Source organism: Callorhinus ursinus, unplaced genomic scaffold (assembly GCF_003265705.2).
Source record: "Callorhinus ursinus isolate GAN/ISIS: 27379988/994484 unplaced genomic scaffold, GSC_fseal_2.0 scaffold12, whole genome shotgun sequence".
NCBI classification, from domain to species: Eukaryota; Metazoa; Chordata; class Mammalia; order Carnivora; family Otariidae; genus Callorhinus; species Callorhinus ursinus.
The window spans coordinates 76,944,176-76,970,641 of NW_027397074.1; the positions used below are offsets into that span (position 1 = coordinate 76,944,176).

General features: G+C 52.5%; 1 protein-coding gene and 2 long non-coding RNA genes across 5 annotated transcripts in view; all 3 read right to left on the reverse strand.

The window, feature by feature from the left end:
* The window catches only part of KLRG2 (killer cell lectin like receptor G2), a 14,686-nt gene extending 9,101 nt beyond the window's left edge, over positions 1-5,585 (reverse strand). For both annotated transcript variants that reach the window (XM_025854978.2, XM_073899267.1), the window contains exon 1: positions 4,732-5,585. In XM_025854978.2, the coding sequence (XP_025710763.1) occupies positions 4,732-5,488 (757 nt within the window). In that variant the 5' untranslated portion in view covers positions 5,489-5,585. The remainder of the gene's footprint in view (positions 1-4,731) is intronic.
* An 11,658-nt stretch (positions 5,586-17,243) lies between these two features.
* LOC112811007 (uncharacterized) lies at positions 17,244-19,937 on the reverse strand. 2 transcript variants are annotated; one of them, XR_012380153.1, is made up of 5 exons: positions 19,706-19,937; positions 19,197-19,572; positions 19,007-19,122; positions 17,970-18,061; positions 17,244-17,841 (listed from the first exon to the last, which is right to left on the reverse strand). It is a non-coding gene; the product is annotated as an uncharacterized lncRNA (long non-coding RNA). The 2 variants fall into 2 exon arrangements; XR_012380154.1 differs by lacking the exon at positions 19,197-19,572.
* A 2,133-nt stretch (positions 19,938-22,070) lies between these two features.
* The window catches only part of LOC141373915 (uncharacterized), a 17,759-nt gene continuing 13,363 nt past the window's right edge, over positions 22,071-26,466 (reverse strand). The window contains exons 6-7 of the long non-coding RNA XR_012380365.1: positions 24,722-24,775; positions 22,071-22,512 (exon numbers count right to left, since the gene is read on the reverse strand). This is a non-coding gene — a long non-coding RNA (uncharacterized lncRNA). The remainder of the gene's footprint in view (positions 22,513-24,721; positions 24,776-26,466) is intronic.

Here is a 26,466-nt window from a genome sequence, read left to right on the forward strand (position 1 = left end):
AGCCGAAGGCAGACGCTTAACGACTGAGCCACCCCGGCGCCCCAAGGTGTCTTCCCATTTTGACCATGCAATCACCTGCCTCTTCTATCTCTCCAGGTCACCGGAGGCCGCTAGTGAAGCGCCGTGCAGGGCGTGCTTTGCAGGCGGGAGAGGAGGACACAGGCGTGAGCCCGATAGCTGGAGGGAGGCTTCAGGGGGGAAAGGAACTCACAAGACGGAGCCGGGCAGGAGGAAAGGCGGCGGCAGAGGCTGAGAGAAAGAGAACGTGTTCGAATGTCAGATGCTGCCCTGGTGACGGAGTGACCGGGGAGGCCAAAGGGGAAAACGGGGAGAAGAAAACACAGTAAATGGTTAATCACGACCGTCGGCAGTTGTAAGCAGAGTTCCACCTGGAAACATCTAAAATAACTGAGCACTCCTGAATTTGATCTCTGCCTGGACACAGAAGCATGAAATCAATTAACACAAAAGAGGCCTCTCTTTAGATGCAGGTTCAATTTAAACTCCCCAGGGGCGCCTGGGTGGCTCAGTCAGTTAAGCGTCTGCCTTCGGCTCAGGTCATGATCCCGGGGTCCTGGGCTCGAGCCCCTTGTTGGCTCCCTGCTCAGCGGGGAGCCTGCTTCTCCCTCTCCCTCTGCCACTCCTCCTGGCTTGTGCTCTCTCCCTCAAATAAATGAAATCTTTTTTTAAAAATTTAAAAAATAAACTTCCCAGACACTTGGCTGCCAGGTGCTGGAGGAGGGCCAAGAGCTGGGAATGCCACATATCCAGCGTAAGGGTCCCAAGAACTCAATCATCATATTTTTGCCAAAACCTGAAACAGCAGAGGTTAATTCTCCAGCAAATATTTAGTATTTTGAAAAGACTAATTCGTTTTTAAAACCACATGCGTGTTCGTATATACCTCCATATGAATGCACACAACACATACACATAGAAAGTTGGGACACATTTCCAAGATTTTTCATAAAACGTTTTCAATCATAACTCAACTTTAAAAGCACTTTTGAAGTCCTTGATTTCCCATTTCCATTAGAAAAAAACACTTGCTTCAAAGACTGAAAAGGGCAGTGTGTTACACCGACATACACAAGAGTCACATTCCATCTGTGACCTTTTTGGAGTTGGCTTTTTTTTTTTAAATTACATAATCTGCTTCTTAAAGGGATTTGACCCAAATTTTCATCAACTGATAAATGGATAAACAAAATGTAGTATTCCATACAGCAGAATATTCAGCCACAAAAGATAGGAAGTGCTGATGCGTGTTGGACAGTGGCTGAACACGGAGAACTTTATGCTGCTAAGTGAAAGCTTGTCCCAGAAGGACTCATGAGTCCATTTATGAAATGTCTGGAATAGGCAAACCCACAGGGACAGAAAGTGGATCAGTGGTGGCCTGGGGGAGCCTGGGGGGTTGAAAGCTAAAAGACACAGCATTTTTTAGGGTGTTAAAAATATGCTAAAACCAACTGTGGTGATGGTTGTGCACCTCTAGGAATGTACTAAAGACCTTGAAGTGGCTGGAGTGTGCGGTTATGTGAATTGTAACTCGATGAAGCTGTTATAACTCGATGAAGCTGTTATAACTCGATGAAGCTGTTACCAAAAAAAAAGTGATTTGAATAAGCTTGGAATAAAAGATACATATAAATGGAGACTCTTAAAATAAAAGCAGAACTAAAAAGCCTGGAGAAGAAAGGGAAAAATCTACCAATCACCTCTGTCAATGTAACCACCGTCACCGCATGCTCTGGCCTTTCAGAAAAGAATGCATAAAAGAAATAGAACAGGTTACACAGGCCCACATACCTTCCACTCAGGGCTGCACGGCTGACCTTGGGAATGGCCCCCCGCAGAGCCAGCGTCCTCCTAAACTTCCAGACAGAGGAAATTCTGCCTATCCCCTTTCCAAAGCAATTCCCCCTTTTATTTTATTTTTTTAAGATTTTAGCTATTTATTTGAGAAAGAGAGGGAGACCGAGGCGGCATGCGGGAGGGGAGATGCAGAGGGAGAGGGAAAAGCAGACTCCCTGCTGAGCAGGGAGCCCGATGATGATGTTGATGCTGCTGCTGCTGCTACGATGTGGGGCTAGATCCCAGGACCCTGAGGTCATGACCTGAGCGAAAGGCAGACCCATAACCAGCTGAGCCACCCAGGTGCCCCTCCAAAGCAATTCCTAATTACACAGGTAACCCAAAACATTCTCCTTACAAAAAAATGAAAACACACATAAAGCTAAAGTCCCCTCTAAACCCGTCTTTACCCCACTTCCAATTCTGGATGCCCTTAAATTGAATTCTCTCCTGTCTGCAAACACACCCAGTCCCACATGGCAATAATAACATACATTCCCTTTCTTTCCAGCACCTTCCCTTCGGCCCCACTCTCTAGCTTCCACCCGATTTCCTTTCCCAATCTTGGAATGACATCTCTGATGTTACAGTCTGTTTACTCTCGAACTGTGAGTCCATCTTACTTTGCCACATTTCCTACCTGCAGCTGAAACACTGTCTGCTTCCTCCTAGTCAGATCTGGTGGCCTGCGGTGGAACCAGGTTTTGTGGGACTTAAAGGTTATTCAAATTGGGGGGGGGGGAACGTCTTAAAAAAAAAAAAAAGAAAACTTCCAAATACAAAACTCAGCATAGGACTGACTCATGGGGCTCGCGCCAATGAGAGTCCGCTTTTGTATCATTTTTTCAGGTAAAGCTATTACAAACGCCCCTGCTCCTCCTGCTGGGCCTGACCATACTGGGCATCACCCTTCAGGGCCCCATTTCCTCCAAGCACCCAGCACTGAGTACATTCTTCCTGCCCAGCCCACCAAAATTCTAACTACCTCTGGAGTTCCTAGGCCACCCCATCTTCTCCAAAAGACACCTCCTCCCCTAGCCTCTGTTCTCACTCTCAGCTTGAGTTCTCCCTGCCCACACCCCTGCTGGCTCCATTCCAGGGTGACCTGTATTTATACTTTTTTTAGTCCTAGACTCTTTAATTAATCTGACAAAAAGCTGTAGACCCACTGTGGTAGAGAGAATAATGCCCCCCCACCCCCACCCCAAAGACGCCCATGTCTTAGTCCCCGGAAACTGTGAATAAGTTAGGTTACATGGCAAAGGGCATTTAAGGTTTTGGTTGGAATTAAGGTTGCTTATCAGTTGACCTTAAGATGAGGAGATTTTCCTAGATTTTCTGGGTAGGCCCAACGTAAACACAAGGGTCCTTAGAAACAAGAGGAAGGCAGAACAAGAGAGTCAGAGAGGGCAGCAGAAGGAATCAGCCAAACATTGCTTGCTGGCTTTGAATATTCCGAGGGGCATGAACTAAGGAATCAGACTCTAGCTACAAAAGGCAAGGAAATAGCATCTCCCCTAGAGCCCCCAGGAAGGAACACAGTGCTGCTGACAGCTCGACTTTAGTCCGGTGAGCCCACATCAAACTTCTGACCCACAGAACAGTAAGATAATAAATTTGGGTTGTTTTAAACCACTAAGTTTGTTGCAATTTGTTACGGCAGTGATAGGATAGGAAATACATCTCTGGGGCGCCTGGGTGCCTCGGTGGGTTAAGCAGCTGACTCTTGATTTTGGCTCAGGTCATGACCTCAAGGTTGTGAGATTGAGCCCCGTGTGGGGCTCCACACTGCGCCTGGAGCCTGCTTAAGATTCTCTCTCCCTCTCCCTCTGCCCCTCCCCAGGCTAAAAAAAAAAAAAAGACAATATACCATCATTCAGAAAATGTGCTCACACCAAACTCTGCAAAAGCCCGAGTGATTTGTGTCCCTGAACTCTACCCAAGACCAAGATGTGGCAGAGACCCCGGGGCTTTGGGGCCTGTCTAGTTGGCCTGGTCTTCCTCTATCCTGGCCAAGCCTTTGGCACTCTGCCTCCCGAACTTTCCAGTTAGAAGGGGCCTTTGCCACCCCCAAATCCTACTCACTTTTCAACGCTTACTCCAGGAAGCTTTCCCATGCCCCCAAGCTCACCAACCTCTCCCTCCTGGCTCCTTGTCCAGGATTGTTTATATCTTTTTTTTTTTAAGGGGGGGGCAGAGGGAGCGGCAGGCTCCACTACGGTCACAGAGCTCGGGAGGGGCTCAATCTCACCACCCTGAGATCATGACCTGAGCTGAAATCAAGAGCCAGAGCCATAACGGAATGAGCCACCCAGGCGCCCCTCCAGCCTCCTTCTTGTCCCCTGCCAAACACCCCATCCCTCAAACGGACCCCCTCCCCTACACACCGCCCCCAGCAGTCTGGTCCCTAGTCCCCACGCAATAGCTGCTGAACGGGGGAGTGTTTGGGGCCAAATGCTCCTCAACATACGTGGAGGGAAAGAGGGAGGGAGCCTGGGTCGGGAGACTCGGTTCTCGCCGGGGCTGCCACCACCGTCAGGTGATCCTGGAAGGCTTCCCCTCTCCTGGAAGTGGTCCCACCTCTACTTCCCAACCATGCCGCGCACACGCCGAGGGAATGTGAAAGTTCTAGCGGTGGAGCGGCGGAGCGGTGGTGGAAAGGTTTTACTCTTTCACTGCAAATAAATGCAGTCCAGTTACCTAGCCCCGACTGTGACCGATCCGAGGCGGGACGGGACAGGTGGGGCCGGGGCAGCGGGGCGGTGGTCGGGGTCCCCTCGGCCCTCCGCCGCAGTGGCGCGGCGCTGGGTGGCTGGGGGGAGGCGGGGGTTGCGCTCAGGCGGCGTCGCCCCCTGCCCGGCCGCGCGGGCTTACCTATGAGCTTTATGGCCCGGGGCAGCTTCTCGTCGCCGCCCGTCTCGGCGCGGTGCAGCAGCGCGGCGTCCTCCTCCTTCTCCAGCCCCAGGGCCCTGCAGCGGCCGCGGCACGTGGGGGAGCCCGGGGGCTCCGAGCGCCCGTCGGCGGGGCTCGCCCGGCCCTCGGCGTCGAGGCCGCGCTCCGGCCGGGCGGGGGTCCGCGGCAGGAGCGGGAGGGCGGGAAAGGCGTGGCGGGAGAAGGCCGGGGACTCGGGCACCGGCACGGTGAGGAAGCGCGGGGACGGCGCCGGCGAGGGCGCGCGGCTGCCACCCGCCACGCCCACGGACTTGACGCGCACGTCCACCTGCAGTTCCACCGGGGCCCAGGTGCCCTGCGGCGGCTCCCCCGGCGCCAGCTCGGCCCCCGGCGCCTCGCCGGCCCGGAACTGCTCGGCCGCGGTGGGGCCGGGCGACGGCGGCTCGGAGCCGGCGGAGGCCTGGCGGCGGAAGGCGCCGTAGCCGAGGCTGGGGGCCGGGAGCCGCAGGAGCGCCGGGCGAGGCGGGGGCAGCTTCTTCCCGCCGGAGAGGTCCTGGCCCGCGCCCGCCGCCTCCTCTACGGCGCGGGCCAGACTCGGGCTGCTCTCGGGACTCTCGAGCCGTCGCTCCTCTGCGGGCACCTGCGGCTGCTCTAGCCCCGCGACCTGGCTTCCCAAGGGCTCCATTGGGAACTCGGCCCCGGGTGGGTCTCCTCCGGACGCCGCCTGGGCCCGCTGCATCCGGTGAGCGGGGCGGCCGAGAGATGCAGAGCGAGCGCACCTGGGCCCAGGTATGGAGTCGGCTTCACCTCCTGCGTCGGAATTGGTCCAGCCTGGTCGCGGAAGTTTTCAGGCTACGCTCCCCTGCCCCCGCCCACCCGAAGGGCCCCGCTGGGATTGGCTGCGGCTGGGATTCGGTTGGCCACGCCCCCTTAGGCTTCGCCGGGGCTGCGGGGCAAGGAGCCGAGGAGGGCCTGCCCACTGGGTTACCGAGAAAGAACTGGAATTAGAGGCAGAAGGGAGAACCCAGAGCCCCGCCTGACTCCTTCCTCTTCTTTGTCCCCAGTCCCACAGCCCTCTGCCATTGCGCTGATTTTGAGAGTTACAGTCTGGGCTGAGAGCGGTTGGCCGAGTGTGTAAGAGATCCTGGGACCTCAAAAAAACAGCGGGTTCAAAGGAAATTGGGCGGCCTGAGGAAAAGTAGCAGAGCTGGTTGTCCCGACAGTGTAGTGGGGGAAGGGGCACCACACCTGAGTGGACGTCCCTATAGCGGAAGTCCCAGGCCAGGGACAGCCACTCTGGAGGCATGACTCCTACTACCCTAACTCATTAAAAACTGGGGGATGAATAAGCATGAACGTGTATTTTCACGGGGAGAGGAGCCTGGCCCCCAGTCAGCCTGGTGTGGTGCAGTGCAGGGTTCCCAAACCTGGCCAGTGATCTGAATACCATTTAAAAGTATACATAATCCTGGCTGGCCTTCATCCGGACTTTCTGCATCTCATAAAGGGAGGAGGCCAGTGGTATTTTTAACAAGTGCCCCAAAGTAGGATTGACAGATAACATAGAAGCCACTCTGTTGTATCTGAATTTCAGAAAAACAAGAGATAGTTTTATATATATATATATATATATTTTTTTTTTGGTAAAGATTTTATTTATTTATTTGACAGAGAGAGAGATAGCGAGAGCAGTAACACAGGCAGGGGGAGTGGGAGAGGGAGAAGCAGGCTTCCCGCCGAGCAGGGAGCCCGATGCGGGGCTCGATCCCAGGACCCTGGGATCATGACCTGAGCGGAAGGCAGACGCTTAACGACTGAGCCACCCAGGCACCCAGAGATAGTTTTTTAGAGTAAGTATATCCCAAGCACTGTGTACTTACATTTAAAAATCATTCATTATCTGAAATTAAAATTTAATCTGACACCTATATTTTTTTAAATATTTATTTGAGGGGGGAGGGGCAGAGGGAGAGAGAGAAACAGAGAAGCAGACTCCCTGCTGAGTACCGAGCCCAAGGACTGGACCCTGAGATCAAGACCTGAGCTGAAATCAAGAGTAGGAGGCTTAACTAACTGAGCCACCCAGGTGCCCCTGCCACCTATATATTCTTTTAAAGAGTTTATCTGAGAGAGAGCAAGTACATGAACAAGGGGAGGGGCAGAGGGAGAGGGAGAAGTAGACTCCCCACCGAGCAGGGAGGTTGAGGACCCTGGGATCATGACCTGAGCTGAAGGCAGCTGCTTAGCTAACTGAGCCACCTATGTGTTTATTGACTAAATCTGGCAAACCGTACCCCAGGGACTTCTACCGGATTGGTCTTCGGAGCAGCATCTGTTAACACCAGGGACAGGTTACTCCTAGGGGAGAGGGAAGGAAGGAGGATGTGGAGGAGAAATGCCAGGAAGGGACGGCCCCTGAAGACAAGCAATTGAGAGAAAAAGTCCAGTGGAAAGAAAGTGCTATATGAAAATATGTTGTTTAATCCCTTTAAAAATCCAGACTACATATTTAATGTGGGGACATATCCATGCATGAAAATCCATTTTAAAAAGGTGTGAAATGATATGCACCAAAGTGATAATAATAGTGGATTCTGCTGTAGATTGTTTTGGGGGGTGGGCAGGGGAGATAGTCTAGGAGACTTTATCTTATCCACAATGTTTCCACTCTCTAGAAAGAGAATGTATTTATATATATTCTTAAATAAAAATCCATTTTTTAAAAAGATGGAATGTTGTAAGATTTTTTTTAGAGCCGATAAAGATTACTATAAAAATTAAAATCATTCATAAGTATATAAAGTATAACCTATAAAGGTAAGGTCTCTACCCTCCTTTTGACCTCTCAGAGGTAGCTGCTGTCCTGCTGAGAGTGGTGCAGTACAGGGGTCTTGTCCATTTTCTGTGACTTGGAGCTAAGAGAGGAGCACCCTGACTTGCTTTCCTGCTTACGTATCTTCTCCTGGGATGATGATTATCAAACAGTTTATAACATCAAGGATCTCTAACCTTCCAGATGTTTGGGCCCAGAGAAGGTCAGCGAGGAAAACACAATGGGCTTAACATTTAGACTCGCTCCCATGACCTTGTGGGAGATACCCCGAGGCCTGGCTCCCCGGGCCACAGCCCACCGGACTGTGCTGCTGACTCAGGGGCACCCAAGGGCATCTAAATTCCATCTTGAATATTGCCAACCGCGGTAGGCACTGGCATCAACCAGGGCCAGAAATGGAGCCAACACTGGCAGCAAGAAGCGGGAGCAGAAGCCTACAGTGGACTCAAAATGTGGCCCTGGCCAGTCCTTCCAACCTGCTTTCTGGATTCTGTCCGCTGTGGTGCGCAGTCACACTTTGATTTCACACACACTTCCTGAGCAGGGTCCCTAGCCTGTGGGTACACAGCTCTGGCACGTTCTGGGGAGCCGGCACCCTGATGATCTCCTGCCCTTTAATCTCTCCCTTCCTACTGGCTCTTTCCCACCATTAGTAAACATGAGCACCTTGTAAACGCCTCCTCGGCATCTCCTCCTCTAGCTGACACTGGTTTCTTCCTTGCACGGCCAGCCTACTTGAATGCTCACTTTCTCCACTGCATCATATCCTAGGCCCTCCTTACGCCACTGCAGTGTTTCTCGCCCTGGCTAGTCTGTGGACATTCTCCCTGTCGAGGACACCACACATTACCAAATCCGGCCGATTTCTTCAGTGCGTGCTCTGTGGCTCTCCTCACACTGCACTCTGCTGGTTTTCCATCTGCTCCCAAAGGCTTCTCACTCTCCATTAGGTCACTGACTCTCCAGCTGTCCCTCCAGCCCAGATCTTTCTCTGGACCTGGACCATAACAGTTATGCTGTCGGTTGAATTTTGTCTCTCCACCCTGCCCTGCCCCAAATTCATATGTTCAAGTCTTAATTCCCCAAGCCTCAGAAAGTGACCTTGTTTGGAATTAGGGCGGTGACTGTGATGAGGTCATCCCAGAGTAGGCTGGTTCCGTCATCCAACATGACTGGTGTCCTTATATAAAGGGGATATTTGGACTCAAACACACACACAGGGAGAACACTGTGTGAACGTGAAGGCGGAGATCAGGGTGATGTATCCTACCAGCCAGGGAAGGCCAAAGATTGCTGGCAAACCACCAAAGATAGCAGACAGGCCCAGGGCAGATTCTCTTCCCACAGACCTCAGAAGGAACCATCCCTGCTGATGCCTTGACCTTGGACTTCCTGCCTGCAGAGCCGGATGATAATACATTTCTGTTGTTTAAGCGGTTCAGTGTGTGTTACCTTGTCACCGCAGGTTGCCACAGCAAACGGGTTACAGGTCAAAATGGCTGCCTGCCCTGGCAATGGCCCTCTGGACGGATGCAGGTGGTCTCCGCGTCCCCGCCCCCACGCACCCCCACCCGTCACCGTGACCCACACGGCTGGGCCAATCACATTCTCCCTCACAGGAATTTTGGCACTTGATCTGAGAACCCCAGGGCGGGGAGGTGTCACAACTCCAGCAGGGCAGCTCCCTGGAGAGAAAACCCACAAACCCCTCTTCGGGTCCCTGGCGCTTCCCTGGTTTCAGCCCTTCCTGAAGCTTCCTTGTCCATGTGTGTGGATTTCATGAGAACCCGCAGTATCTCTTCCCTGCCCCCCTTTTTTACCTCAAGTTAAGATATCATTTTCCACTCTGACTGCAAGTGGCAGAAAACCCAAATTCAACCGCCGGCTGCCTTGGGCTCCACGGGGCCCCCTCGGGGGAGGGCCGGGCTCTGGAGCCATCTCCGTTGTGCCTTCCATGGTGAGCCACGGGGGCTCTGTGGTCAGAAGGCCACTGACACTCGTGTGCTGGGAGACCGTAAGGCAGGTGAGTTCTCCAGCTGTTTCAAGGGGGTTCAGATCCTGGCTGCACCCAGAGAAGAACCACTACCTGCTGTCACCCTTTCCTCCATCCTTCTCTCCCACTTTAAAATCCTTTTTTTCCCTGCTTACAACAGCCATACATGCTTGGGATACAGAACTTAAATACTACAGCGATGCATGCCACAGAAAGTGATTTCATGGGGCGCCGGGGTGGCTCTGACGGTTGGGCGTCTGCCGTCGGCTCAGGTCATGATCCCGGGGTCCTGGGATGGAGCCCCACATCGGGCTCCCTGCTCAGCAGTCTCAGAGCCTGCTTCTCCCTCTCCCTCTCCCCCTGCTCATGCTCTCTCTCTCTCCGCATCACTCTGTCTCAAATGAATAAATAAAATCTTAAAAAAAAGAAAGAAAGAAAGTGGTTTCATGCCTCCAGATATCCCCGTTATTAACATTTCAATATAGAGTCTTCTGGACTTTTTCTATGCCTATCTCACCAATGTTATTATATGTACACATATTTTATTTCTAAAACTTTACTCATATTAAATCCATACCCAAACATCATTTATTTAAGCGGTCTCCTGCTGGCCGACATTCGGGCAGTCAGTCCTGTTTCCGCAAAATCACTGCAAAAGCCACAGTTATAATTCAGTGCCATCCTTGTGCCTTTTTTTAAAAATCCAACTGATGACGTCTTCAGAACAGCTTCATCAAAATGGAACTGCTGAGGCAAAGCATGGTCACGATTTCACATTTGACGGACAGTGTCAAAATTCCCCAAATTCTCCGCGAGAAGCTGAAGGAACCACGGATGAAGGGCTGTTCCCCACAGCCCCCTCAGCGCTGGATGTTATCCATTTTCTTAGTCTTTACCAATTTGATGGGTGAAAATACAAAATTTCAACTTGCATTTCTTCAGTTATGAATGAAGTTGAACACACCTCCATTTGTGAATTGTGTTACCAGGAAGTGTCTTTACCAGTCTCAGGGGCTGTGTAAAGGGCTGCCTCTGGGGCCAGTTCCAGATCCTGGGCTGCTTCCAGAAAGTGGCCCAGCAGGCACCCTTGTCCCTCCTTCCTGCCCCCACACCATGGAGTTCACTGGTCCAGGGAGAGTGATGGTATCTGACTTGTCTGAACAGACCTAAGAGTTACAAAAGCATAAACTAAATCATGGCTGGTTTCTCCCAGGGAGGAAGCCAACACCCCTATCCCCCACCACCACCCCCCAGGCTCTCGGCTGATGTCCCCTCTGGCATCCTGAGCCCTTCTAGGGCTCCTGGACACACAGATGGGAGGAGGAGGTATAGTTTCTGCATGGCCGGCTCCCTGGCCCGGTCCATCCTCGGCTCACATTCCACCTGCTCAGAGGCTCAGAGGCTCAGAGGCACTCCCCCCCCCCCCCGCAAGGTCCCCTGTCCCTCACCTGGGGACGGTCTTCAGAACACTTCAGCACTCTCTTTGGTTAACAAGTTCACATACTTGTTTTATTGTTTAATGTTTGTCTCTGGCCTTCTAGAAATCATTGCTGTGTTCCCAGAACAGTATCTGGCATGTTCAGCTGATGTCGCCCTCAGTGGCTTAGTGAATATTTATAAAATAAAGACTGCTGAACGGGCATTGTGTGGGGAGCTTGGCATATCTTGCTCATTTACTCTTGTTCTCCCCCATTTTTGACACATTTTCAACATTAAGAAAAAACGGACAGAATCAGCAGTGAACACTTGAATCCTTTCCTCCTAGCTTCAGCAGTTAGCATTTCACCATATTTGTTTGCCTGTCTCCACACAAACACACTTTTGGTTGCTGAACCATGTCAGTGTGCTGCAAGACCCTAGGACACTTCGCCCTCAAGTACTGCAGTGCGCATTTCCTGAGAATTCATGTTGTCCTAGATAAGTACAATACCGTTCCCAAACCAGCAACTGAGCAATTACTCCATACCAGATAATACTAAAGAGATCCTGTTTAAATGTCCCCAAATTTTTTTCAAACCAGGCAGCAATCAAGTTTGTATGTGGCATCCGGCTGTTGCGTCTGTTTACTTTGTCATAACTGGGAGGAAGGCACCAGAATTCCTACTGCAGGGGTGAGGAAACAGAGTCAGAGAGCTTGAGGAGCTTGCCCAGGATCCCATGACTCCTGAGTGGGAAGGCCAGGATGCCGTCACACATCTCTGACTCCCAAACTCCTCTTCTCTCCCCATTTCCTGCATCTGGCTCCCCTGGTCCCTCCCTCTTGGTGCCCTGGAGGCTTCACTCCCAGTCTCTAGCTGATCTGGTCCATGCGAGGCATGAGCTGGGCTGAGGTCGAGGTGCCGACCCAGTTATTCAGCGGGCTAGGCCTAGCTTTCAACTTCCTCCAGCTACACACTCACTCCGCACCCCCTGGCCTTGTCTCTGTTGCGCTCTGAGACCTCAGCCAACAACTGGGAGTGCCAGGCAGTCCTGTTCCTACCTCATTCAGTGGACGATCCACCTTCAGTAGCCTGGGCAAGGTAGAGACTCACACGGCTCCCATGTAGGAACAAAAGGTGTGTAAGTACGGCTGCCGCAGGGACTCAGAAAACATCCCAGCCGGATGCATGCAAGCTCATCCAAGAAGACGCCGAGAAGAGCAGGCAAACATCTCCCTGAGTCATCAGTGGCTTGCTTTCTGCAAGTCAAAACAGATCCTCTCTTGCTGGGAGCTCCACCCCTAGAACTGTTCCTGTGCAGTGCAGTGCGTGCATGCTGGATCATGAGTGATGTGTGTGGGAGTGTGTGAGTGGGTGTGTATGTGTGTGTGTGTGTGTGTATGTGTGAGAATAGACAGCCCCAACTTAGTAACATCTGGGGCAGACCTGGCTCTCCTGTGGATAACGGTCCCCACCTTAGCTGATCTCTGTGCATCTGGGGCTCAGCATTTGAAACAATCTGCACAAGGGCAGGTGTAAGCTCCAGGAGACCAGGGGGAGAACGGACAAGGGAGGCAGGGGACATGAGCCTCAGAGAAGCACCCACCATCCCCTCACATCACCAGTGTGTAAAAGACTCCATCAGGCTGAGGGGAGACCCCCATCACTGGAGTCTGAGAACAGTAAACGCCCAGGAGCACCTTGGTGAGGGGGGCCCCAAATTTGGCTAGTGGGTCTCCAGCCTGCTGACTTCAGACCTTGGGAATTTTTAGCCTCTATCATCGGGCAAGCTACTTCCTTATAAGATTATGTAATATATATCATTCTTTTTAATATGTATAAGGAATTGGCTCACCCAATTAGAGAGGCTGAGAAAGTCTAAGATATCTCCTATTGATTCAGATTTCTCTGAAGAACCCTAATACAGCCTTTGTGCATGAGTGTCACAGACTCCTCCTTCTGGGCGTCCTTGCAGAGCAATACCGTCCAATACTGTGCAGCCTCCACACACCTCCGATCATCCCCTCATCCCCAGTGGGAGGCCCTGCGCCCTCCCTGCCCCGTTGGGAGCAGCCCTCTGGCACTGTGGGCACACGGGTCCCCACCCGGTATCCTCCAACCTTGGACTGTTCTTTGGACTCAATCCAGAGTCCTCCTCTATCCCAAATCTCCTGTGTGATGATTATTTTATAAGCCTAGGCTTTTAAAAATAAAACACTCAACTCTCCCTGGGGGCCAGGAATGCTATCATTTTCAGGACAAAAAAGTCTAACTGTCCCGTGAAGAGGAAGAAGCAGAAAATCCCTCTTTTTTGGTTATGAGTCAGTAGGATAATAAGAGGGCTAACTGGGAATCAGACTACTCCTACCCACTGGCCTTGTTTCCTGATCGCAGTCAGGAGCAGGCGTGATGAAGTGCTCTGCTCCAGGGGGGGCTCAATCTTCACTCATGTTAGAGTCTAGGTGAGTGCCACCCCTGGGTTAAGCCGGTCCCAGTCTGAGCCACTGGTGCACACCCTGGTCAAGGGCCCCTCTGCTGGACCCTGTGCCCGGGGCTCCAGTGGGTGACTCACTACAGAGAAGATGTGGGGCGTCTTTCTGCAAGACCCCGCCTACCCACTCCAGGCTGGACCGTGCAGAGCTCAGTGAGGCCAAAGACCCACCTGATTCTGGTTCTGACTGGATCTGAAAGATGGGTCCTCCCAGGGAAGCTGGGCCGCCTGGTGCCAGGCTAGACAGCGTGCTGGAGCCAAAGGGCAGCTCTGGGCTGCTCAGGATGAAAGATCAGACACAAGGCCTTAGCAGCCCCATCACCAACTGGGGCTCGGTCTCCCCCGTCTTGGGCCCTGAAATCAGCTCCATCAGAAATGAACTGACCTGGCTGCCTCTGCCTGCGTGAGCCGTGGGGTCACCTGCCTGAGGCATGGGGTCACCTGTCCGAGGCGTGGGGTCACCAGTCTGAGGCGTGGGGTCACCTGTCCGAGGCATGGGGTCACCTGCCCGAGGCATGGGGTCACCTGTCCGAGGCGTGGGGACACCTGTCTGAGGTGTGGGTCACCAGTCCGAGGCGTGGGGTCACCTGTCCGAGGCGTGGGGTCACCTGGCCGAGGCGTGGGGACACCTGGCCGAGGCGTGGGGTCACCAGTCCGAGGTGTGGGGTCACCTGCCTGAGGCGTGGGGTCACCAGTCTGAGGCGTGGGGTCATCTGCTCGAGGTGTGGGGTCACCTGGCCAAGGTGTGGGGTCACCTGGCCGAGGCGTGGGGTCACCTGGCCGAGGCACGGAGTTCCCTGCCCTCCTAGGCCCTGTTCTCAATCCTGTTCTGCGTCTGTGATGGTGCCTCACCTGCCTCTAACTGTGCCCTCAGCCCCCTCTGCTCACTCCAACATCGGTGGGCCTGCTTCCTGAGACCTGTCTCAGATAGGGGAAGGGCCTCGAACACTTGAGCATTTGTCCATGTGAGCGAAAGGAGGGTCCTGCATGAACACTGTGACTCCCCAGGGACACCCTCTCCCCTCACAAGGGAATAGCCCCAGAATTCAGGGAAGCTCCACATGCTGCACCCTGCCCCCCCCCCCCCCCCCGCCCCCATCATGGCCACTCCTCCCTGCCAGTCCCAATGGCAGCACACCTCACGGCCAGATCTTCCCTCAGGCTTTCATCCAAACCACATGTCCCTTTTCTCTAGGGCCTCAGGAGTCTGACCCCACCTCTCACCCACAGAGCCAGCCATGCCTCAGGGGTCCCAACGACCCAAGACTGGCATGAGCAGGGGAAGTCCACAGCCGGGACATTGCTTGACCATGGACATTCGTGAAAACCTCTCCCGCACCTGTTGGGACCGCCCTCAAGGTGTAGACCCTTCCCATCTGACCAAAGATGGCCCAGAAAGAGCCTGAAATCCCCTCACTGCCCCAAAAGTGGGAGTTGTAAGGACCTTCTGTGGCCCAGGTTAACAAGACAGGTAATGAGCATGGCATGTGACGGAGACCAGGAGCACCGGACAATAAGACACACTGATGCTAACTGCCGCATAAGGCTTGGCTGGGGAGGGGGGTGTCCTCGGGCCACATTCTTGGTGCTATTGTACAAACGCTTTCCAAACAGCAAGAATATTTGGGCAGACGCTGTACAGTCCTGCATGGTAATGAGCATTACATGATTGCCAGCCTGTCAAATACAAGGAGAGGGAAGGCCAGAGAGAGATGGTCAGAGCACACGGTAAGGCGGAGATCTTCCCGGAGCACTGTACGTGTGTGTCAAAATGACTCAAGATTTCTAGAGGACATTGAAGAGAAAATGCAAGCAGGTCCAGAAAAAGAAGCTTCTGTCCCCAAAGTAAAAGCCAGATCTGTGAGTTAGTGAAGAAGTGACATCTGAGGGGGAGGCTATTGATCTCTGGCTGGAAAGTAAATCTACTAAAGAAAATAGTTGAGGGGCGCCTGGGTGGCTCAGTCGTTGGGCGTCTGCCTTCGGCTCAGGTCGTGATCCCAGCGTCCTGGGGTCGTGATCCCAGCATCCTGGGATCGAGCCCCGCATCGGGCTCCCGGCCCCGCGGGAAGCCTGCTTCTCCCTCTCTCACTCCCTCTGTTTGTATTCCTCTCTCGCTGTGTCTCTCTCTCTCAAATAAACAAAATCTTAAAAAAAAAAAAAAAAAAAGAAAATAGTTGAAACAGTTCGTTCAAATTTCCTATTTTATTTCTGTAAAAGGTGATATCCGGTTGTCCTTTTTGTGATGCAGACAGAACTCTCCCTACTATGTACCACGAATATTATCCATTATAAACATATCTAATATCCATATACGTGTAAGAGGGTGGAATGGTGGGAGGAGGGCCAGACGAGTGGGAGCATGGAACGGAGAGATAGAGCGAGTACCGGAGGAGTTCCTGTCCTAATTATAAACATGTGAATCCTTGGGCCCAAGTAGAAGTCATCTGCCACTCAACTCTGACATGAACAAAAACCCTCCACAGAGGCAAACTGCTGGGGGAAGGGCCTTACATCCCTAACAATCTTGGGACCAAGTCCATGGGCTCCATCAAGGTCCCCGCTTCTCCATAAAGGACTAGACACTTCTATTAGTGGGGAGCCATCAGAGGCCCCAGGCCACAGGGGACCATATCATATGCCAATTCATGGCCACCAGAACCTAGCCTGCACGTTCCAAATTATAAGTCCATATATATATACCCTTGACAGGAAATTCAAGGTCCAAACCAGGAGATGGACCAGTGTCAAGTTTCAAGGTCTGGCTCCCTTTGCTAACAGTTCTAAATTTCATGATGAACTTCTACCCGTTAGAAGAAAACTGAATTTACTGTTTTACTATAAAGATGTGTGAGGGGAGGAGAGTCAAGTCAGTCGTTCTCGATAGAGGTTTCTTTGAGAGTGCAGCAAAGCTGGCAATCTTCTCCCCTCTGTAGTAAAATACACACCTTTTCAGTTTTCAGTTTTAGGGGGTCAGAGATTATAGGCCACCCACAAACAGCTATGTAAGGCCCTCGGGACTACAGGATGAAGCTCTAGCCAGTGGCTTCTTGATTCCACCACATCTCTGCCCGTGAAGCGTTCCCAGGCCATCTGTGGCAGGCTCTTCTCCACCTGCCTCACCCGAGCCCCAAACCTGGATTGTGGATGACTTTATATGTGACAGATTTAAATAACTCAAATGCCATGACTCAGATAGCATTGACAGCCCCTCTGGCCACCGTGCTGGGGAATTAAACACCAATTTGCAGCCAGAACTAGGACATTTCTGCAAGCAAAACCCATCAACTAACACAAGCATTTAAGTTATGGTTAACCTTAAGGAGACCTTCACGATGATGATTAAGAAAACTTATGATGTGGGACGCCTGGGTGGCTCAGTTGGTTAAGCGACTGCCTTCGGCTCAGGTCATGATCCTGGAGTCCCGGGATCGAGTCCTGCATCGGGCTCCCTGCTGAGCAGGGAGTCTGCTTCTCCCTCTGACCCTCTTCCCTCTCGTGCTCTCTATCTCTCATTCTCTCTCTCTCAAATAAATAAATAAAATCTTTAAAAAAAAAAAAGAAAACTTATGATGTGAAAAGCCAAAGGGGCAACGTGCTGCAAGGTCCACGACAGCTCGGGCAGTCCAGGCCTGCGAGGCCCTCTGCGGACGTGTGTATCTCTGGCTACTGAGGCAGCTCCAGGCCTATTCTGCTTATTGAAACCTCCCTCTCCCTTATGGTCTGGGAACACATAAGGAAGAGACTGTCCGGCTTGTCTGTCTTGGAGATTTTATTGTTTACCGGGGGATAAGAACACAATCCTGATACAAACCTGATGCAGAAAGAAAAACTTTCTCGCGTATTTTATGAGCTGAACGTCCCCTCCCTCCCACATCCCTTTTCATGTCACCACGGCAGCGGGCAGAAGACGAGGGATTTACTGCCGTCTTGTTTCAGGTTCTTAAGGGCCTCAGTTGAATTGTGTCCTCCCAAATTCGTATGTTGAAACCCCAACCCCCAGCGCCTCAGAATGTGACCTTCTCTGGAGATGTCATTCGTCAAGGTGAGGCCATGGGGGGGTGGCCCTCATCCAGTATAACTGGGTAATGACGGAAAGGGGAGATCTGGACACAGACATGCATCCTGGGAGAATGTCATGTGAACAGAAAGGCAGATGGGTGGGATGTGTCTACATGCCAAAACCCACCAGAGATCGCCAGCAAAGCACTGGAAGCTGGGAGAAAGGCCAGGAGCAGGTTCTCCCCGAGAGCCCTCAGAAGGGGCCAGTCCTGATGACTGGTGGATCTTGGACTTCTCGCCTGCAGACATGTGAGACGGTACATTTCTGTAGTCCAGGCCACCGAGGCTGTAGTACTTTCTTGCAGCAGCCTGAGGAAATGCGTATGTTTCCCCGGTCCTCTGGTAGACCAGCAGAAAACACCTCATCCATTTCCAACATCAAAAAGTGCTTAACCGCTCAGATTTTATAGAACAGATGGAAGAAACATAAACTCACCTTTGGGGCCCTCCTTAATCTTTGTCCACTGGGACTCTACCGACCTTTCAGTCTAGAGGTGTGTCTTTGCACCTAAAGGATTCTGGGAACAAGAGAAACGGGGGCAGGCTGTTCACAGCTTGGCTTAGGGAATCAGGCCAGAGTTAACAGGACAGTGCAAATACATGTTTTCTGCCTGAAAAACTTTATAATCAAATACCAGGCTTCTGCAAGAGCAGTGACATTGTTCCCCAGCAGTGCCCCTGATGGAGACCACAAACACCAGAAGAGGTTTGGCTCTCTGGCTAACACACGGTGGACCTCCAAGGGAGCTTCTACTTGTGGGAGAAGCGAGGTGACTGTGGCCCACAGAAACCAAAGAATCCTGGGCTGGGGCTCCATGCAGGAGCCTTTTCTCCAAAGACAGTCACCTAACTCCCCAAGGGCTACAGCCTGCCCCTCTGTGCCTGAGAAGGAAAAGGGGGCCCCTGTGGGCAGGCTCTTGGAGAGCAGGTGAATCTGAAGAGGGCTCCCCTTCCTCTTGGCCGACACAGCCCTTGCCAGGTTGCATGGCTTTGGGATCAGGTAAGGGCTGAGTTCCAGATCCCAGGGCCCGGTGCCCACTCCTCCACCGCCACCAGGTGCCCTTGTGCAGTGAGCAACTTGCACAAACATACATGGCAGCTCTGATCGCTCTCTCTGTCCTCAGTTTGCATCTGCTTCTATTAAGGCACTTATCCCCTAGTCCCTTGATCTGTAGCAGGACTTTCTTTGAGATTTGCAGACCACTGGCCTTGGGGGTGAAGGACCAGACTTTCTCAGAAGATCAGATCAGCTGCCGCAGATGCCAGGAAGTCTGTTCAGGATCATGCTGACAACATAGGACTAAGCGCCTGGACACCTGCTTCTCCAGCATGCAGCCCCCTTCTCTCCCCTCCCCCCTTTCCCTTCCCCTCTAAAACCCTCTGGCTTTGCCTGGAGGGAGAAGATGGTCTTTGAGACATTAGTCCACCAGCTTCCCAGTTGCCTGCTTACTGAATAAAACGACCTTTCCTTTCCCACCATCACTTGTCTCTCGAGGACTGATTTTCCAGCAGCGAGCAGCCCGACCTGAGGTTGGACCCGGTACTCTGTCCCGTAACAACCTCCCTCCACGAAGCCAATCTGGGGGATGCAAGAAAATCCCTAGTAAAGTTTCGGGGGTGTCTGCAAATAGGCGACGGGAGTCTTGTCCCCACCTGGATGTGTGCCGCAGACTGCGCTTGTTCCTTGGGTCTGTGCTGCAGCAAGTTTGAGAGCGGGCTCTCCCGGAGGCCTTTCCAGGAACCTAGGAGTTCTGTCCTCCCCTGCCCTGTCTTCTGGAGCTGACGCTCCGGGAGGGCAGGCCTGTCCGGAGCTGGTGGAGCTCCCTCCGGTGCCCCTGTCTCCCCGCACACCGTTCCCCGCTCCCGACACAGAGTGGGCTTTGCTAAGCCACACCCCCTCGCAGACAGGTCTTCTGCCGAGTGCGGGCTCTCGGAGCTAACCTCACCGGCGCCGCCGGCCTCTCCTTTCGAAGACCAGGCTACTGTTCACACGAGGCCCTCCTCAGATGTGGCCCAGGCTCGCCTTCCTCTGCGGAGGGGGCCCCAGGGCCGCGGGGTGCAGGCGAGCGTAAGGGCCACCCATCAGCCTCCCCCCCTCCCCCCGCCTACCCCAGGGCCTGGGAGTGGGTCCAGTCCCCACCCCAGAGCGTTCCCGCACTAACCAGAACCTTCCAAACTTGTACCGGCGGCCGGCTTCACGTCTGCACGCAGCTGTATATCCTGTTGTCACTAGATGGCGACCCTGTGTAAGGGTAACGCGGGACGTCGCTCCTCGGCGTTCCCCGCCAGGATGTCGGAGGCGGAAAGGGGAACGCCGGGCGCCTTCCCGGAGGCGGGGTCCGCGGCGGGACCGAGCCGGCGCGAGGCCGCAGGGGAGGACGCCGGCGTGGTCGGGGGCGGGGGGAGGGGCGGTGCTCGGAGGCGTGGCTCTGGAACGCAGCCCCGCCCCCCGCCCCCTGTGCGCTCCGCCCCCTGCTCCTGCGCTGCGCCACCCGGTGGGAGCCGGGTTTTAGGTGAAGCACTGAGTTCGGGCAGGACGTGAGCCCTGAGAGGAAGAGAAAGCATGCCGGGCCGAGCAGGGGCCCCTGAGGCACGGACCCCGGGCTCAAGGCCACCCCCGAGGTGGGAGCTGTGCGTGAACTGCAAGAACAGTCTCCCCCGAAACACCAGAGTGGCTCCCCACGTTGATAGGTGTATTGTCTATCCCCGCCCCCCGCCCCCGCGCACACTGTAGCTTACAGCCCAGGAGCAGGTGCTCAAGAAATACTTGGGCAGCGCGTGAAATTGCCTGTAATTCTCCAAACTGGCCCCCTCACCTGGGGTTTCTCCCTCAATCTCGCTCTGGGCAGGACTGCCCTAGAGTTTGCAGTTTTCTGGAAGAGTTCCCTGCAACCGCACGCGGCTGCTCCAGAAACCAAGTTATGGGATTCTTGTTTGTGGGGCTCCTGGTCCTCCGAGGCCGCTCCCCTTCCACATCGGCCACTCAGTCGGCCCCGTGGTAGCTGAATTCAGGCTTCCGGTCAGGATGAGGGAAAACAAATAACAACCACCAAAGTCCGAACTGGTTCCTGCGGTTGGGGGCAGAGTCCCCGGGGGTTGCTGGGTGTTCCAGAGAGATACTTCCCAAGAGCTTCTTGAATCTCCAAATGTTCAAAAATGACAAGAGTTCTAGAGACATTAATGATGGTCACAACTGTCTGGTGTTGCTTGTGACATCTAATGGATAGACAGTGCACAGGACCGCCCCCACGACAAAGAATCTTCTAGACCAAAAAGTCAACAGTGTGGACGTTGAGAAACCCTGGGATAGGGAAATGTTTATTTGGTTCCTGTGTTGCTCCTTAAAAAAAAAAAAAAAAAAAATCTCAGTCCAGCCTTGTTGCCGTGCTTATTCTCATTCTATGAGTTAACTACCTTTTCCTTGTCTGCTGTTTTATTTCTTACCTCAGGACCTTCTTCCCAAACAGTTGTGCTACTTCCTATCACTTCTGGAACATTGCTGAATACTCAGTGATGCTGGGACAACAGTAAAACTGCAGCGAGAGCGGGCTAGTCCATGCCACCCGCTCACTAGGTTAGGTGGATGTTCTACACCATTGTCTGAAAAACCGCACAAGATGGAAAACACTAAGACTTACTCAGACTCACCAAGACCTGCCCAGAGTCTTATTGTGTTGTATTGTATTGCTTTTATTTAAGAAGAGGTTTGGACAGCAACTATTTCTGGGTGAGTTTAAGAATAAGTGAGAAACTGACCCCCAGCTCATTGCCTAAACAGGCAGAGGACCAGTCCCGGTTGTGTGGGCACAGGTGCTGACATCCAAACACCTCTTGGGGACGCTGTTCTCTCTTCAGAACAGCACTTCCCAGCCTGAGGGCAGATGCTTCCTAGTTTCTATTGCTGTGGGATCCATCCTCATGTGGGATCTAGTGATGTGTTCAGTTCATGACTAATCCTGATGCTGACATCAAATCTTTTCTCCCGTTCATGTCAGTGGGATCAGGGAGACACCGACTCAGGAATCCTGCTCTGCTGATTTCCTGTCCTAATGAGGAAACTGATTGGAACATTTCTGACCAGGCCAGCCCAACACCACAAACCATACCCTTGGGCAAACTTTACAGGTTACTCTGAATTATTAATCTTGTCTATTATTTTATAACTCTCTCATCTACAGACTCTTCACCTCAAAATCAAGTTGAACCTTCTCAGAGAAGTTTTGACCCACTGATTCCACTTCTAGAAATTTCTTGCACAGAAACACTTCTACAAGAGCACAAAATCATATGTGCTAGGATGTTCATTGCAGTGTTGTTTGTACTATTAAAAATTAGAAACAATTTCAATGTCCACCAATAGGCAAATAATGAAGTAATAATAATTTTGATACCTCCATACTATGGAATTCTATGTTAGTGTTAAAAAGGAATGCAATAGAGCTATATGAAATGACAGAAGAAGCAAGTTGCAGAATGTATTAACTCTACTTTTGTAAAAAAAAATAAGTATTTATTTTACATGTATTAAGGAATGCTTAGGAGCACATACTGTATACCAAAGTCTAAAGAAAAGTTATTTTTAAAATGTATACATTGCTTGCATGAAAACATCCTATGTATTCGTTTGGTAATAAAGTGTTTACTTCTGTTCTTGTAGGAACAAAACACAAAATCAGATTTGGTTTTTCTCCCCAGCCTGTACAAGTTTAGTTTTCTGTCACTTGCTGGTTCCTATTACCCTCTAGGGAGAAGGCTAATGCATGAGGCAGTGGTTTTTGGCAGGATTATTATTGAAGACATCATTCTCATCCAAAAGTCCATCTTTTGGCCAGGACCAGCTTTTCTTGACTGCAGATTCTGGTTCCATCAGGAAATGCTAAACATAGTTGCCTTGTCACTCTCGGAGCTGGTACCCAGGGCATCCAGCCTTGTGGTGAATGAGGCCTGGTGGTCTCTCACTCAGGAACTTCTAAAGAGAAAGAGAGACCAAGAGGCTCAGCTTCCACCTGCTGGTGGGGCCCTCATCAGGAAGTTCAGAGGGCCAGGACTGGACACACTGTCGACCTCTGTATTCCCAGCACCCAACACACCACCCAGCAGGTCGCTGATGAGCAACGATTTTTTTTTTTTTAAACCCTGCTGAGCAGGGAGCCTGACGTGGGCTCAATCCCAGGACCCTGGGATCATGACCTGAGCTGAAGGCAGACGCTTAACCGACTGAGCCACCCAGGTGCCCCAATGCTTAATAAGTGTTGAGTGAACTTGTTTAAGGAGGAATTTTTGATTCCTGTCAACTTGATTTTCATGTATCATGGGGGGAAAGGGGTGTCTGTGAATATGGGTGGCAGTTCCTGGATGGCGAGTCAGGGTTGTTTCTTAGGTTCCCCTTTTTGTAAAGCTGTGAGCAGGTGGCCTGACCGTCCGAGTGGCACCTGATGAAGTTTGAACACAGGAGCAGACACTGTCCCTGGACTCAGAAACGATACCATGGAGTTGATCTGACATGTCTAGGTGATTAGCAGAATGTTTCTGCTACATGTTACCTAGATATAAACAGTCGTCACCCTATACTGGTAAGCGGTGTTAATGGTCAAAGCAAAATCAAGCACTTCTGGGGCATCCTTGGGGCCAGGGTGCCAAAAAAGGGCCCCAGTGGGCTTGCAGCTGCCCTGAGATCCCTCCGAAGACCCCTTGGATCCTAAATTCAGGCCCCCTCTGTTTCCAAAAATAAAGTCCTCTGACTTGAGCTCTCAAAGACGAGCCCTCTGCTTCCCTCTCCCTCTGAAGGTCTTTCCAGCCTCTGCTCCTGACCAAGGCACATGGCCGTTAGCTCTGCTGTGCCCAGCTCCTGGTCTGTGGCCCCCAGGCCTGGCTAGCCCAGGCCAATTGCCTCTCAACCAAAATCCCAGCCAGGTCACAGATTACACGCACGCAGCGATCTTCCTCGGATGCAAAAATTCTAACATAGATGCTCTGAATGCAACTTAAAGGTGCGACCTGGTTGGTGGATGTTTAACGGAAATGTGCAGGTACTCAGTTAAACATTTAGAAGGATAGAAAACAAGTAGAGTCTTCCTTCCACCCTCCACCCCTCAATGCCACCCTACAGAGATAAACCCCCATTCCTGTTTCTTGTGTATTCTTGCAAAAATGTTCACACAAGCACACACACTCACCCACATCTTGGTCGACACAAATAAGTACACACTATACACACTCTTCTGCATACTGCTTTCTTCTAACCTAATTTGTCTTGGGCGATTGTTCCCAATCAGCATATGCTGGTTTACCTTATTCTTTTTAAACAGCTGCATACTATTCCAAATATATGCCATATAATTTTTTGTTTTTCTTGCCAGCAGGCTTTCCTCTTCCTTCCAGGAATATCAACCTGTCTTTCCTTTGGGGAATCATCTCTCCCTCCCTGTCAATCCTGCAATTTGGGTGGGGATGACCTTGACCCCATCTCCAGGCTTGGATGTATGGCCTGGACATTACTGCAATCATTGAGTCAGTGATGGACATGTGACCCTGGTTGGGGCAATGCCAGGAAAGAGAAGTCAGTAAGAGACAGAGATAGGACTGTGACTTGGGCAGTAGATGGCTTTGTGACTGTTCCACTGCATTAGAAGCGCCCCCGCCCCCCCCCACCGAAATCCCAAGGGAATTGTGTTATCAGAGACACTGGCATACGAGTCGAAAAGGCTGGTGTTGGCTAACCCTCATGACCATCCCCAGGCCCACTGGCCAGTGAGAAGGTGCAGAAAAAGTGATGTGGGGATTTACCAGCTACCACCTTGCCCACCCTTATTGTCATGGTCACATCCTTTAACTCTCATGGACTCTCTTCCTTCCTGAGGACAATCTTTGGAGCAGCTTAGGGAAACCCCGGGCTGTGCCAAATTCTTTGCTGCTTCAAAGATTTATTCACCACGATCATCTTTGGATGTGTACAGTCCAGAGAACTAACCAAGGCCATGCTCATTTCCTGGGCCGTAGTATCATTGGCAATATGTTTCACATTTGGCTCTGGGACTAGGAAATCTCTTGGCCAAAGTCTTTTGACGATCCCCATGATTTCCGCTTTGAACATTCTATTTGTGTGCTCTACTTGGGGTCCCAAATATGGGTTGCATAGTGGGGTGAGGCTGAGGGTGAAAAAGATTCTAAGTCATCACCTGGCCTGAGAAGGGGCTGATGGAAGACGATGGATCACAGGCATCACTGGGAACCTGTTGGAGAAAAAAGGGCAGGACAGAGGAGTGGTCCTTTTCTGTTGGAAAGACTTGTTCTAGCAAGATGAGCCACGGGCCAGAGAGAAACACTTGACAGAAGGGAGGCTCTGCCCCAGCAGAGAAGCATTTCTTCAATGGAAAGATGCCTGCCCCACCCCCGCCCCCAGTCCCCTTGTCTTCCTGAACCCAAGGAAGAAGGACCTTGAAGACCCCATGGCTGGAGTGGAGGAGTAGTGAATCATACAGCTATACTCACATGGACTTGGCAACGAGAATTTGATTGTTGACAGCCAAGAATAGACTCTGTGAAGGAGACTATGCCAAAATACAACCATGGAATAAAATATGTTCTACTACCAGTACTTAGTTTTTCCTCTTTTTGTGTGGTTTTACAATGAATGTTTCACTTTATTCCCTTATGTAAAGTGAAATGATTATAAATGATCTGTTCCTGGCCCTCTATCTGCCAAGACCTAAGACCTCACTGGTGTCCCAGGGTAATGGGCATCCTGGTTGCAGATCTTAGATGATTTCGTGGACTTCTGGGCACACACCAGTATGGTGGGAAGGCAATCTGACTTCTCAAACCCAATCCAAAGGAATAAGCCAAGAAACCTACAACTTGTATTATGCAGATTAATCTCTCATCCCTATGGAAATACAGGAGTTGAGGGTGAGGAACGGTAGATGAGGAAACCGACGTGGGATTGGGATGAGAGAGGGAAAATTCAGGGGGAGAGCCTCAACTGACTGTGGGTCAGCCAGGGAGGGGGTACAGGCCAAGTGAAGGCCATTGAGGAAGCCCTGGCCCAGGAGTGAGAAAACCCACCAACCACACACCTGCACGGTGCAGCCTTCAGGAATGCCCTTGACTTCCAGTTTTCAACCTGAACTGGGGATGTCGTCAGCTCAACTCTGTAAGAGTCCCTGGCGCTTCGTGGGTGCTCACCAGCGTGAACTGAATCTGAAATGTTGCCCCACTTGTCCCCGCAGACCTTTGCTCTCTCCTTTCTCTCCTGGTTCAAAAGTCTGGGCCAAGTGACAGCCCCACCCCTCTGCTCCGGCTCCAGGACGCCAGAGGAAAGCCCCCCATTTTCCTTAAGTCTCACCGCACCATCGCTGTAAATTCTACTCCCATTTTACACAGGACAGGCCGGAGGCTGGGAGGGGCAGCTGGATTAGAGGACCGGTCTCCGGGCTCCAGGCTCGGCGCTCCTCTCGGCTGCATCTGGCATCCTGCCGCGGGAGCGGGGGGCCGGCGGGGCCGTGGCTGTGGGGCTGTCCCTGCTCCTCCGCGCCTCCTCCCTCCCCGTCCGCCCCCCCGCACCCCTCCCTCCCCGCGCCACCCCGCCACCCCTGCTACAGCGCGCCTCCACCCGCTCCTCCCCGGGCCCCGGCTCTGCGCGGAGGCTGCGGTTCGCCCAGGGCAGGTTCGGCGCGCACGGCCGGCGGAGGCGGAGGCGGAGGCGACGGCGACCGGGCACAGGGGGTCCGGCGCGGGGAACCGGGCGCAGCCCCGGCTTGCGCGAGCCGCGGCAGTCGTCCGCCCGAGGCCGGCCTGGGGGGCCCGCAGGGCGCGCGGAGCGCCGAGTGCGCGTCGGGCTGGGCCCCGCACCCGGGTGCAGGAGCGCGGGCGCGGCGCGGCGCAGCGCCGGGCATGGAGCCGGCCCGGGAGCCCCCAGCGCGGA